This window comes from Osmerus eperlanus, chromosome 2 (genome assembly GCF_963692335.1).
Source record: "Osmerus eperlanus chromosome 2, fOsmEpe2.1, whole genome shotgun sequence".
In the NCBI taxonomy this organism is placed as follows: Eukaryota; Metazoa; Chordata; class Actinopteri; order Osmeriformes; family Osmeridae; genus Osmerus; species Osmerus eperlanus.
Genome location: NC_085019.1, coordinates 21,750,129 through 21,762,860, shown reverse-complemented (window position 1 = coordinate 21,762,860; position 12,732 = coordinate 21,750,129). Strand labels below are relative to the sequence as shown.

At 53.5% G+C, this 12,732-nt stretch overlaps 1 protein-coding gene across 1 annotated transcript; it reads right to left on the bottom strand.

Moving 5' to 3' along the window:
• Positions 1–7,606: 7,606 nt before the first annotated feature.
• On the bottom strand, positions 7,607–9,325 carry LOC134038437 (collagen alpha-1(XII) chain-like; the record flags this gene model as incomplete). The annotated part of the gene is given in 3 exon segments (XM_062483790.1): positions 7,607–7,654; positions 7,810–7,881; positions 9,254–9,325. Coding segments are annotated over 3 exon segments (192 nt in total), but the record flags the coding sequence as incomplete, so codon positions are not given.
• Between the last annotated feature and the right edge of the window lie 3,407 nt (positions 9,326–12,732).

The window sequence follows — 12,732 nt, the reverse complement described above, 5'->3', positions numbered from 1 at the left end:
TCTGACTAAGACGCTCACGATGTCGGAATTCGTCGTGGCTTTTGGGGTTTTCCGTGACGTCTTGTGCGAGGGGTTCCCCGGGAGGCGTGTCGAACTGGACACGTATCTGGCCATCATAGCTGACCTGTCGCTCACCTACGGGGGAACGCTGTTCTACGAATATCACAAGGGTTTCTCTGCCAAGGCAGCCCTCTACGTTCAGCGTTTTAATATACGTCTGGACTGGTCCGTGCTAGATCTCGAGCTGGTTAGCCGCACATTCACCGGGGTTCGTCCCTTGTCGTGTGTGGTGTGTGGGTCTTTCTCCCATCCTACTGGGCTTTGCCCTCTCACGGTGCCGTCTAAAATGGGGGAACCTTCCCGTGACGCGAAGCCTGGGTCCAGCGGCATGGAGCGTCGCTCCTCCAGACGCCAGGTGGTTAATGCTGGTTCCGCTCCTCCCGTGTGCATGTATTTCAATGAGGGGGCCTGTACCTACCCTAATTGTCGATTTCTTCATGTCTGCAGTCAGTGCTCGGACGCCCATCCGAGGTCGACCTGCCCGCGTCGGTTCCGACCGGCGGGCAAGGGCATGAAATAAATAACCATCCTTCTACCCCTGTTGACATTGGTCGTCTTTCTGACGTTTTGAGTGGTCACCCCAACCGATGTTTTGTGAAGTACCTCCTCACTGGGTTGCGGGAAGGGTTTATGGTTGGGGTGGAATGTGTGCCCACTGTAACTCATGTGTGTACTAATTTGCAATCGGCGCTCAGGGAGCCCGACGTGGTAGATGCGTTACTCGCTAAAGAGATCGGCAAGGGGTATTTGCTGGGGCCGTTTGCGGAGTCGCCGTTTCCCGTGTTTCGCGTGAGTCCCATTGGCGTGGCTACTCGCAAATATTCTGGGAAGAAACGGCTGATCGTTGACCTGTCGGCTCCGCACAATACTTGGGTCCCTAACATTAACAGCCTGATTCCTTCGGAGGCGTTTTCTCTGTATTACACTACCATCGATCACGCGATTCGGTTGATCAAACATCATTTGGGGGTGCCGCTCTCGGAGGAGAAGACGCAGGGGCCTCTCACGTCCATCGAGTTTTTGGGCATTCAGCTGGACAGCCTGTTGATGCGTGCGTCTCTCCCGGCGGAGAAGCTCGAGCGGGTGCGCGCTGTTCTGGCGGCGGCGGCTGCGTCGGTTTCATTGACTTAACGGGATCTTTTGTCGTTGCTCGGGCACCTGAATTTTGCTATGCGCATCATTCCCCACGGTCGGTCGTTCGTCTCCCGTCTGCTCGTCGTGGCTAACAGTGCGTTCACACTGCAGCGGAGCGGGCGGCGCGCGGCGTCGGCTTCCAATTCATTTTCAATGAAACCAGGCGTTGACGCTCGCGTAGGGCATTGTGGGAAGGCGAGCGGAGCGGAGCGGAGCGTTGCAAGTTGGATTTTCTCAACTTTATGTAAATGAGGAGCGTGAAAACGCTAGCGTTGGCCAATCGGATTGTTTTCTTGTTTCTTGTAACGTAGCAACTGTTCGTCATGGTAAACATTTCTAGGTTTGACAATTTCAAGATGGAGGAGAAACTTTTCGTATGTGTCTGCACACCCAGTTCTGTTCAGAACAAAGTTACTAATGTGACGAGCCTGAATTTAAAGATTACATTAAACTAATAATGCATGGTGCATGGTTGCCGATGTCGTCATTGTTCCTAGTGTGTTTTTATAGCCTACTTTTAAATGTAGTCGTCACATTACGTGACTGTTCTGTGCCACTGCTAGCTCGCTAGCCCAGCCTACAAACGACTGGTTGAGTGACCGGTGGCGTAACATGTATTCTACTGTAATCTTGCACTAGTAAAATCTTGCACTTACATAAATGTTGTGTAAAAGTGGTATTTTGATCGATATTGTGAGTACATGAACCCAAATCTGCACGCTTGGCCATGACTACAACAGTGACCTTAGAGAACTACAACTCTGTATTAACTTGTCTAACACGCCCCCGAGCGTGGTGTACTGTGGGAAGGCAAGCGATGCAGAGCGTTAAAAAACGCTGCAGTGTGAACGCACTGTTAGTCTGTTCCGGCGCTGCACGACGTTGTGCGTTTGGATGAGGGTTGCCAGTCCGATTTGCGTTTTTGGGCCGTGCTTTGCGAGCATTGGAACGGTTTGTCGTTTTTTTTACAACGACGAGGTGGAGACGTCCAGCGCCTTGGCGTTCTACACCGATGCGGCGTTGTCCATTGGGTTTGGGGTTTTTTTCGCGAACGAGTGGTTCAGCGAGTCGTGGCCCGTTGAACTGGAGTTTCTGGCGCGCGATTGCAAATCCACAGCATTGTACGAACTGTATCCTATTGTCGTAGCGTGTCTTTTGTGGGGTAAACACTGGTGTAGGAAGAGGATTGTGGTGTTCTGTGATAACGAGGGCACGGTGAACATCATCAACAAGGGTAGATCTTCCGTTGCATTGATGAACAAATTAGTGAGGCGTCTGACCTGGACATGCATCACAGGCAATTTCGTGTTGCGGGCCGCATACATTCCTGGGTTCCTGAACAATGTGGCTGATGCTCTGTCACGTTTTCAATTTCAGGAGTTCCGGGCACTATGTCCGGAGGCAGAGCCGGGCGGCCTGGTGTGCCCAGCGTTTCAGGAGACACTGTTAGATTAGACAGGTCACTAGAAGGCTACATGACGGTCGCTGCTCGATACATGCGAGCAGGCTTAGGCAAGGGCACATTAAAATCCTACGATTGTGCTTGGTTGTATTACTGTTCCTTCTGCCGCGCACTCGATACACCCCCTCACCCGGTGAGCCTGCTCGTCATATGCGCATACATCGTTCACTGCTTCACCTCCCGGAAGCTCCAGCCGTCGACAATCAAGGCAGCGGTGGCCGGCATTCAGTTCCATCTCAGATGTCTGGACCCTTCTGTGCAGAGCCTATTGGGGAACCCGTCGGTTCGACTATTATTCAACGGGCTGCGGAAAGAGCGACCGCAAAGCAATGACAGGCGACTTCCCATAACCCTTCCTATACTTCAGCACTTGGTGTCAGCGTTGCGGGCGGGGTGTTTTAACGTTCCCACTGATGTCATGCTAGAAGCTGTGTGTCTCATGGCTTTTTATGGGTTCATGCGGTGCGACGAATTCACTTGTCAGTCAAGCACATTTGAAACCACGCACGATCTCACCCTCGGCGATTTAACCATGGATACGGGTATGTACACAGTGGTGTTGAAACACAGCAAGGGTGTGAAGGCCGGTGTGAGTACTCCTGTCATCGTATCGCGGAATAACTCAGCTTTCTGTCCCCTCTCCTCCATGGCGAAATATCTCCGATGGCGTTCGTCCACGGCAACGAGCGAGCCCCTGTTCGTCACCGATGCTGGGAAAGCCATGACCCGTTACTGGTTCACTGGGAGGCTCGGAATCCTGTGCCGGCGCTGTGGTCTGGACCCCAAGCTGTACACGGCGCACTCGTTCCGGATTGGTGCGGCTACGTCAGCGTCTCAAGTGGTCTCAGCCTCGACGCTGAAAGTCATGGGTCGTTGGTCATCTGCAAGTGTTCAACGTTACATCAGACTGAATGCCACTGATGTTCTGGAAGGCCAGAGGAGAATGGCTTCCACTCTCCCTACCTCCCAATAACATGCTTTCACGTGTGTATCGCATTTCGTTCACTAATACCATGTGTATGTGCATATTAACCATAATAAATGTCATCAGGTGGCTGGCCGGGCGCGGGTATGCAGCAGCACGTAACAGGCGACAAGCACCATCAACGTTGGTAAATCGAGGCCGTGCCTCAGTTGGGAATACGAGGTGTGGCTCAGTTGGTAAGTAGAGGCCGTGCCTCAGTTGGTATGTCGAGGCAGTGCCTCAGTTGGTATGATGAGGCAGTGCCTCAGTTGGTATGACGAGGCAGTGCCTCAGTTGGTATGTCGAAGGCCGTGCCTCAGTTGGTATGTCGAGGCCGTGCCTCAGTTGGTATGTCGAGGCCGTGCCTCAGTTGGTATGCCAAGGCGTGCCTCAGATGGTATGCCGAGGCGTGCCTCAGTTGGTATGCCGAGGCAGTGCCTCCGTTGGTATGTTCGAGGCAGTGCCTCAGTTGGTTTCACGAGGCAGTGCCTCAGTTGGTATGTCGAGGCGGTGCCTCAGTTGGTATGACGAGGCGGTGCCTCAGTTGGTATGTTCGAGGCAGGGCCTCAGTTGGTATGACGAGGCGGTGCCTCAGTTGGTATGTGAGGCAGTGACTCAGATGGTACCACTTCATTCGATTCATTTCGGTCACGAGATGCATCCGGGGCACCAGGGCGCTGGGATTCAATGCTGAGGTATGTATGGGTAACATGACGCCCATCTCATTCTTTTGCAGGGGCACCAACTATACACAGGAGTCTCTTCGTGGTCTCATTTGGCATGTGGTTTTGTGTTGGGGAATGCGTCGCCGCTCTCTGCTCGGAGGTCGAGACGGTGTCTCGTCGGATGCGGCAGGGAGCCGATGCGAGCAGAACCACAATGCCAAATCAAATCAAATGTACAATCGTGTTTGTATAGTGGGAAATAAAGTATTCGTAAAGTCATACTGAGTCCTCCTGCCTGAAACAAGCGGAGCTGGTTCATGAAGGAGGACGTGAGACATAGCGCGCCACTAGCAACGCGTCATTTTATGCGCAGGGCACTCCCTCCTAATAGGGCGGGGTATATAAGGGATTCCCGGCATATGCATCGCTAGTGCGACATAGACTTCAGTCTTCCTGCTGCCTCCGCCTCCCCGGCCTCCACCCTTGGTTCTGTTTTCTGTTTCCTGTTTCAGGGGGAATGCGTCGCCGCTCTCTGCTCGGAGGTCGAGACGGTGTCTCGTCGGATGCGGCAGGGAGCCGATGAGAGCAGAACCACAATGCCAAATCAAATCAAATGTACAATCGTGTTTGTATAGTGGGAAATAAAGTATTCGTAAAGTCATACTGAGTCCTCCTGCCTGAACCACAGTTCTGTCGGCGCCTTACTCTGGTTTTGAGAATAATCTAACAAAACATTTGCCACGATTGCAGTGCAGACTTTAAAATGTAGCCTTGCCTTTTCCTCAAACCTTATAGATTCTTATGAACAAGCTACTAAAACCGATAGTCTTTGTTGTAAATATGTTAACGTTTTAAGAATGGACATTTTATTGTGGGTGCCACCGTAGCTCATTAGCTGAGACCTTGATGCAGCGGCCTCAGTTCGAATCCAGCGCCGGTCATTTCTGCATGTCACCCCCCCCTACATTTCCTTTCTCAACTGTCTAATAAAGGCCAACAATATATCTTAAAACATTCTGCATATTTTATTGTACATGTGGTTTTACAGGCAGGTGCTAGACTGCCTCTGAAACGACAACGCCTCACCATTTTAATGCTACGGAGGAGACACCAGAACCTCCTGAGGGTGCAGGTGGGGACCAGAAGCCATCCCCCTCCCCTGACTTGGAGCCCCCAGATGAGGACCCACCCAGATCCAACGTGTCGGGCGGAGTCCCAGCTGTCTCTCAGGAGAATGACTGTAAAAAAATAAATAAGAAAGCTGACAAACCAGCTACAGATCCAGCTTTTCAATTCTCTCTCATAGTCTGGATGGTAATTACTTGACATTATTCAAATCAATTATTAATATATTTCATAACATATTAATAATATTTCAGAAGCAAACTGTAAGTTCAAAAACAGACATAACTAAATGGATGTAATAAAAATAATTGGAAAGTAATATTTATATGATTTCCGAGTCAGATTGGCATGAGCTCATCAGCACTAAATTGACTGAAACACATTGCCAATTGGGAGCATCAAAGTGAACCAACCCCTCTACTCTGAACAACCACTGAGAAAGTCACTTCATGACAGTGATCCAATTGCACTTCAGGTGCGTTTGAATGAAGTCTTGCCCACCTCAAATTTACAAATTTGATTGGTCGTCCAATTTGAGCGAGCACCTTAAAGCTGTGTAGAATGTGTATTTGCGTTATGTTGGGTAGGGCCGCGTTGAGAGGTTGTTCAACATGGTGTGGTGTAATTCTCAGTTTTGCTTCTTGGTACTGAGGACTTTGGCCTGTTTTGTAGCAGTTTCCTATGGAAGTATTAGAGATGGGAGCACATTTAGGTTAACAAATGAAGAGACCGATCCGACGGAATTCGAAACCAAATTTAGAAGAGACTTCCTTCGTGACGCAAATGAGCCCAGATCTCCGACTGGCGTCGTAACTGGAAACGGCTCTCTTGCCTTTGATTCAGACGGTCGGGAGTCTAACCAAACAACAGGCATGGCTTGTGAGTATACACGACATCCCTCAAGTTGGCCAACGCGTGTTTAGCGGTTCCTCCAGTATAGTAACTTCCTCCCTACTGTTTTAGCTCGGCACCTGTTGATGAATGCTAAACTAAAACGCATGGGACCTTCGGTGCAGTGCGCTGATGATGCTATGACCTTGCGGGTGAAGGGAGGGAAGACTCCTCATTTTCTGGTTGACAATGGTGAGATCAATGATGCATTTCTGTGGATTTCCCGTGAAAACGGCGAGTAGTTTGATCTGAGGATCTGCTTTCTGCAGGTGACGGGACTCTCATTCCCGTGACTCGGATGCCTTCTCAGTGTGGATTCTCTGTGAGAAGGTCACGCAGAGATGTGCTTTTTGTAGCTCCATACCAAGGCTGCCATGTTACTCAACGGGTAATTCATAATGAAGCAATGGCAGACTAGAGACGCCCCTCTTTTTATTTGGTTGCATTTGAGCCAAGTGGTCTACTCTTCCAACAGGGTGGAGATCATGTACTGCATTTAAAGCTGTGGGGGGAATCCATGACAATGTCTTGTCCTCTTGCACCTCCTCGCCCTTCAGTCTCCTGCCTCAGAAACGGCATGGTGTTGAATATGGGTAACATTGCAGCAGATGCACTCTCTGTAAAAGGTACATTTCAGCAGTTGCTCTCGTTTTGAAACAAGCCAATCCGAGTTTGTCTACTGTGTTTCAACAACCGTTTGCCAAGTGACCTGATGGTTAACTCTTTCTCGTTTAGTCTCTAACGTATGGGAGCCCCTGCTGTCATCCAGACAACTTTGTGGATTTTCTGTGGCATCACATTCTAGCAGATTGATGATCAGGGCTCCTTACAAAGAACCCTGCGTCAAGATGGAGGTTTAGTGCCAACTTCTGATCACAAATATGTGTATGGTGTATATTTGGGTCTTCCACTAATGCTTTTGTGTTTACAGGATCAGGTGCATGTTCTTGTCCTGCTGATGAATGGCCAACAGTTTGCAGTATCCTGCCCATCTCCACCTGCTGCTCCGGCAACAACTGATCCCCTGACACCAGACAATCTTCCTTACCCTCAGTTTCCAGGGCTGCCGGGCTCCCCCGGGTCCCCCCAGTATCCAGGACTGCCGGGCTCCCCCGGGTCCCCCCAGTATCCAGGGCTGCCGGGCTCCCCCGGGTCCCCCCAGTATCCAGGGCTGCCGGGCTCCCCCGGGTCCCCCCAGTATCCAGGGCTGCCGGGCTCCCCCGGGTCCCCCCAGTATCCAGGGCTGCCGGGGTCCCCCCAGTATCCAGGGCTGCCGGGCTCCCCCGGGTCCCCCCAGTATCCAGGGCTGCCGGGCTCCCCCGGGTCCCCCCAGTATCCAGGGCTGCCGGGCTCCCCCGGGTCCCCCCAGTATCCAGGCCAGCCAGGTTCCCCCGGGTCCCCCCAGTTTCCAGGGTCCCCCCAGTATCCAGGGCAGCCAGGGTCCCCTCAGTATCCAGGGCTGCCAGGTTACCCCGGCTCCCCCCAGTTTCCAGGCTCACCTCAGTTACCAGGGCTGCCAGGTTCCCCCCAGTTCCCAGGGCTGCCGGGTTCCCCCGGGACCCCTCAGTTTCCAGGTTCCCCTGGGTTCCCACAGTTACCAGGACTGCCAGGTTCCCCTGAGTCCCCTCAGGTTCCAGGCTCCCCCCAGTATCCAGGGCTGCCAGGTTCCCATGAGTCCCCTCAGTATCCAGGGCTGCCAGGGTTCCCTCAGTTACCAGGCCAGCCAGGTTCCCCCGGGTCCCCCCAGTTTCTAGGGTCCCCCCAGTATCCAGGGCAGCCAGGTTCCACAGGGTCCCCCCAGTTTCCGGGCTCCCCTCAGTTTCCAGGACTGCCAGGTTCCCCAGGCTCTCCTCAATTTCCAGGTCTGCCAGGTTCCCCTCAGTTCCCAGGCCTGCCAGGTTCCCCTGAGTACCCTCAGTATCCAGGGCAGCCAGGTTCACCTCAGTATCCAGGGCAGCCAGGTTCCCCTCAGTCCCCTCAGCTTCCAGGGTCCCTCGAGTATCCAGGGCAGCCAGGTTCCACAGGGTCCCCCCAGTTTCCGGGCTCCCTTCAGTTTCCAGGACTGCAAGGTTCCCCAGGCTCTCCTCAATTTCCAGGGCTGCCAGGTTCCCCAGGGTCCCCCCAATATCCAGGTCTGCCAGGTTCCCCAGGGTCCCCTCAGTTCCCAGGCTCACCTCAGTTACCAGAGCTGCCAGGTTCCCCCCAGTATCCAGGGCTGCCGGGTTCCCCCGGGACCCCTCAGTTTCCAGGTTCCCCTGGGTCCCCCCAGTTCCCAGGCCAGCCAGGTTCCCCCGGGTCCCCCCAGTTTCCAGGGTCCCCCCAGTATCCAGCACTGCCAGGTTCCCCAGGCTCTCCTCAATTTCCAGGTCTGCCAGGGTTCCCTCAGTTCCCAGGCCTGCCAGGTTCCCCTGAGTACCCTCAGTATCCAGGGCAGCCAGGTTCCCCTCAGTATCCAGGGCAGCCAGGTTCCCCTCAGTCCCCTCAGCTTCCAGGGTCCCTCGAGTATCCAGGGCAGCCAGGTTCCCCTCAGTCCCCTCAGCTTCCGGCCTCACCTCAGTTACCAGGGCTAACAGGTTCCCCCGGGTCCCCTCAGTTACCAGGACAGCCAGGTTCCCCCGGGTCCCCCCAGTTTCCAGGCTCACCTCAGTTACCAGGGTTGGCAGGTTCCCCAGGCTCCCCCCAGTATCCAGGGCAGCCAGGGTCCCCCCAGTATCCAGGGCTGCCAGGTTCCCCTGAGTCCCCTCAGTTCCCAGGCCTGCCAGGTTTCCCTGAGTACCCTCAGTATCCAGGGCAGCCAGGGTCCCCCCAGTATCCAGAGCTGCCAGGTTCCCCCGGGTTCCCTCAGTTACCAGGCCAGCCAGGTTCCCCTGGGTTCCCAGGCCAGCCAGGTTCCCCCAGCTCCCCTCAGTTACCAGGGCTGCCAGGTTTCCCTGAGTCCCCTCAGTATCCAGGGCAGCCAGGGTCCCCTCAGTTCCCAGGCCTGCCAGGTTCCCCTGAGTCCCCTCGGTTCCCAGGCCTGCCAGGTTCCCCTGAGTCCCCTCAGCTTCCGGGCTCCCCTCAGTTTCCAGGACTGCCAGGTTCCCCAGGCTCTCAATTTCCAGGGCTGCCAGGTTCCCCAGGCTCTCAATTTCCAGGGCTGCCAGGTTCCCCTGAGTCCCCTCAGTTCCCAGGCCAGCCAGGTTCCCCCGGGTCCCCCCAGTATCCAGGGCTGCCAGGGTCCCCTCAGTATCCAGGGCAGCCAGGGTCCCCTCAGTATCCAGGGCAGCCAGGTTTCGCTGAGTCCCCTCAGTTACCAGGCCAGCCAGGTTCCCCCGGGTCCCCCCAGTATCCAGGGCTGCCAGGATACCCTCAGTTCCCAGGCTCCACTCAGTTACCAGGGTTGGCAGGTTCCCCAGGCTCCCCCCAGTATCCAGGGCAGCCAGGGTCCCCCCAGTATCCAGGGCTGTCAGGTTCCCCCGGGTTCCCTCAGTTACCAGGCCAGCCAGGTTCCCCCGGGTTCCCAGGCCAGCCAGGTTCCCCCAGCTCCCCTCAGTTACCAGGGCTGCCAGGTTTCCCTGAGTCCCCTCAGTATCCAGGGCTGCCAGGTTTCCCTGAGTCCCCTCAGTATCCAGGGCTGCCAGGTTCCCCCGGGTTCCCTCAGTTACCAGGCCAGCCAGGTTCCCCCGGGTTCCCAGGCCAGCCAGGTTCCCCCAGCTCCCCTCAGTTACCAGGGCTGCCAGTTTTCCCTGAGTCCCCTCAGTATCCAGGGCTGCCAGGTTCCCCCGGGTTCCCTCAGTTGCCAGGTTCCCCCGGGTTCCCAGGCCAGCCAGGTTCCCCCAGCTCCCCTCAGTTACCAGGGCTGCCAGGTTTCCCTGAGTCCCCTCAGTATCCAGGGCAGCCAGGGTCCCCGCAGTATCCAGGGCTGCCAGGTTCCCCCGGGTTCCCTCAGTTACCAGGCCAGCCAGGTTCCCCCGGGTTCCCAGGCCAGCCAGGTTCCCCCAGCTCCCCTCAGTTACCAGGGCTGCCAGGTTTCCCTGAGTCCCCTCAGTATCCAGGGCTGCCAGGTTCCCCCGGGTTCCCTCAGTTGCCAGGTTCCCCCGGGTTCCCAGGCCAGCCAGGTTCCCCCAGCTCCCCTCAGTTACCAGGGCTGCCAGGTTTCCCTGAGTCCCCTCAGTATCCAGGGCAGCCAGGGTCCCCCCAGTATCCAGGGCTGCCAGGTTCCCCCGGGTTCCCTCAGTTGCCAGGCCATCCAGGTTCCCCTGGGTCCCCCCCGTATCCAGGGCTGCCAGGTTTCCCCAGACCGTTCCCAACCACTGCAAGCCTTTCCAATTCTGACTCGGCAGAGCTGCCTCCATACCCCTGGTTCCCGGGCTTCCCTCTATTACCCAGACCGCTCCCAGCAACTGCCACTACAAGAGCTACGCCAGGGCTTCCTTACCACTCTTTTCCAAGGTCCCCTCAGTACCCCTGGTCTCTGACTCCTGCCAACATAGCTGGACCCACTCATCCCCAGAGGCCTCCCTGTGTTAACTCCGCCCACTACAAACGCAAGCCAAAGAGGGTTAAGCAGATGGTCCCTCCAGTGTACAACATTATGTTCCGGGACGATGCTTCCCTTCAGTTGAATGTTACACAGGCTCCAGCAGGGACCCCCAAGTCTTCCACCACTGCTGGTGTCGAGGACCAGAGGAGGATTCCTGGGTTTGGTTCTGCCAGTAGGGGTGCCCTCCCTCCTCCACCTGCTGAGGACTCGTAGCAAGTGACTCTTAACAATTCTTTTGAGTAGTTGTGTAATGTCACTTCTGCACTTTTATAATAAAGAATTCTTAACTTTAAACTGACTGGGTTGGAATTTGTTGCTGTGAACATGAATTTCTGTATGGCATGGTTTGATCATTAACTTGTTTGATTTAAATGCTTGAAACTTTACCGAGTTGGTTATTTGACATGCAGTTCTGCCCAATGGATTTGTGTACTCTAATATACTTATTCACAAGTCCGTTGGTAAGACTTTCACTCTAGACCAAAAGTGCTTGCGTTTGTCTGCCCCTCACAAAGGAAGCAGCGCTCTGAAGTGACTTTCTAGAGGATTATTGGGTTTCAGAGTGCTACTGTATAGCCCAGGCTGACACTTTCTATCCTTCAGCAGCCACGCTGAAACCACAGTTCTGTCGGCGCCTTACTCTGGTTTTGAGAATAATCTAACAAAACATTTGCCACGATTGCAGTGCAGACTTTAAAATGTAGCCTTGCCTTTTCCTCAAACCTTATAGATTCTTATGAACAAGCTACTAAAACCGATAGTCTTTGTTGTAAATATGTTAACGTTTTAAGAATGGACATTTTATTGTGGGTGCCACCGTAGCTCATTAGCTGAGACCTTGATGCAGCGGCCTCAGTTCGAATCCAGCGCCGGTCATTTCTGCATGTCACCCCCCCTACATTTCCTTTCTCAACTGTCTAATAAAGGCCAACAATATATCTTAAAACATTCTGCATATTTTATTGTACATGTGGTTTTACAGGCAGGCGCTAGACTGCCTCTGAAACGACAACGCCTCACCATTTTAATGCTACGGAGGAGACACCAGAACCTCCTGAGGGTGCAGGTGGGGACCAGAAGCCATCCCCCTCCCCTGACTTGGAGCCCCCAGATGAGGACCCACCCAGATCCAACGTGTCGGGCGGAGTCCCAGCTGTCTCTCAGGAGAATGACTGTAAAAAAATAAATAAGAAAGCTGACAAACCAGCTACAGATCCAGCTTTTCAATTCTCTCTCATAGTCTGGATGGTAATTACTTGACATTATTCAAATCAATTATTAATATATTTCATAACATATTAATAATATTTCAGAAGCAAACTGTAAGTTCAAAAACAGACATAACTAAATGGATGTAATAAAAATAATTGGAAAGTAATATTTATATGATTTCCGAGTCAGATTGGCATGAGCTCATCAGCACTAAATTGACTGAAACACATTGCCAATTGGGAGCATCAAAGTGAACCAACCCCTCTACTCTGAACAACCACTGAGAAAGTCACTTCATGACAGTGATCCAATTGCACTTCAGGTGCGTTTGAATGAAGTCTTGCCCACCTCAAATTTACAAATTTGATTGGTCGTCCAATTTGAGCGAGCACCTTAAAGCTGTGTAGAATGTGTATTTGCGTTATGTTGGGTAGGGCCGCGTTGAGAGGTTGTTCAACATGGTGTGGTGTAATTCTCAGTTTTGCTTCTTGGTACTGAGGACTTTGGCCTGTTTTGTAGCAGTTTCCTATGGAAGTATTAGAGATGGGAGCACATTTAGGTTAACAAATGAAGAGACCGATCCGACGGAATTCGAAACCAAATTTAGAAGAGACTTCCTTCGTGACGCAAATGAGCCCAGATCTCCGACTGGCGTCGTAACTGGAAACGGCTCTCTTGCCTTTGATTCAGACGGTCG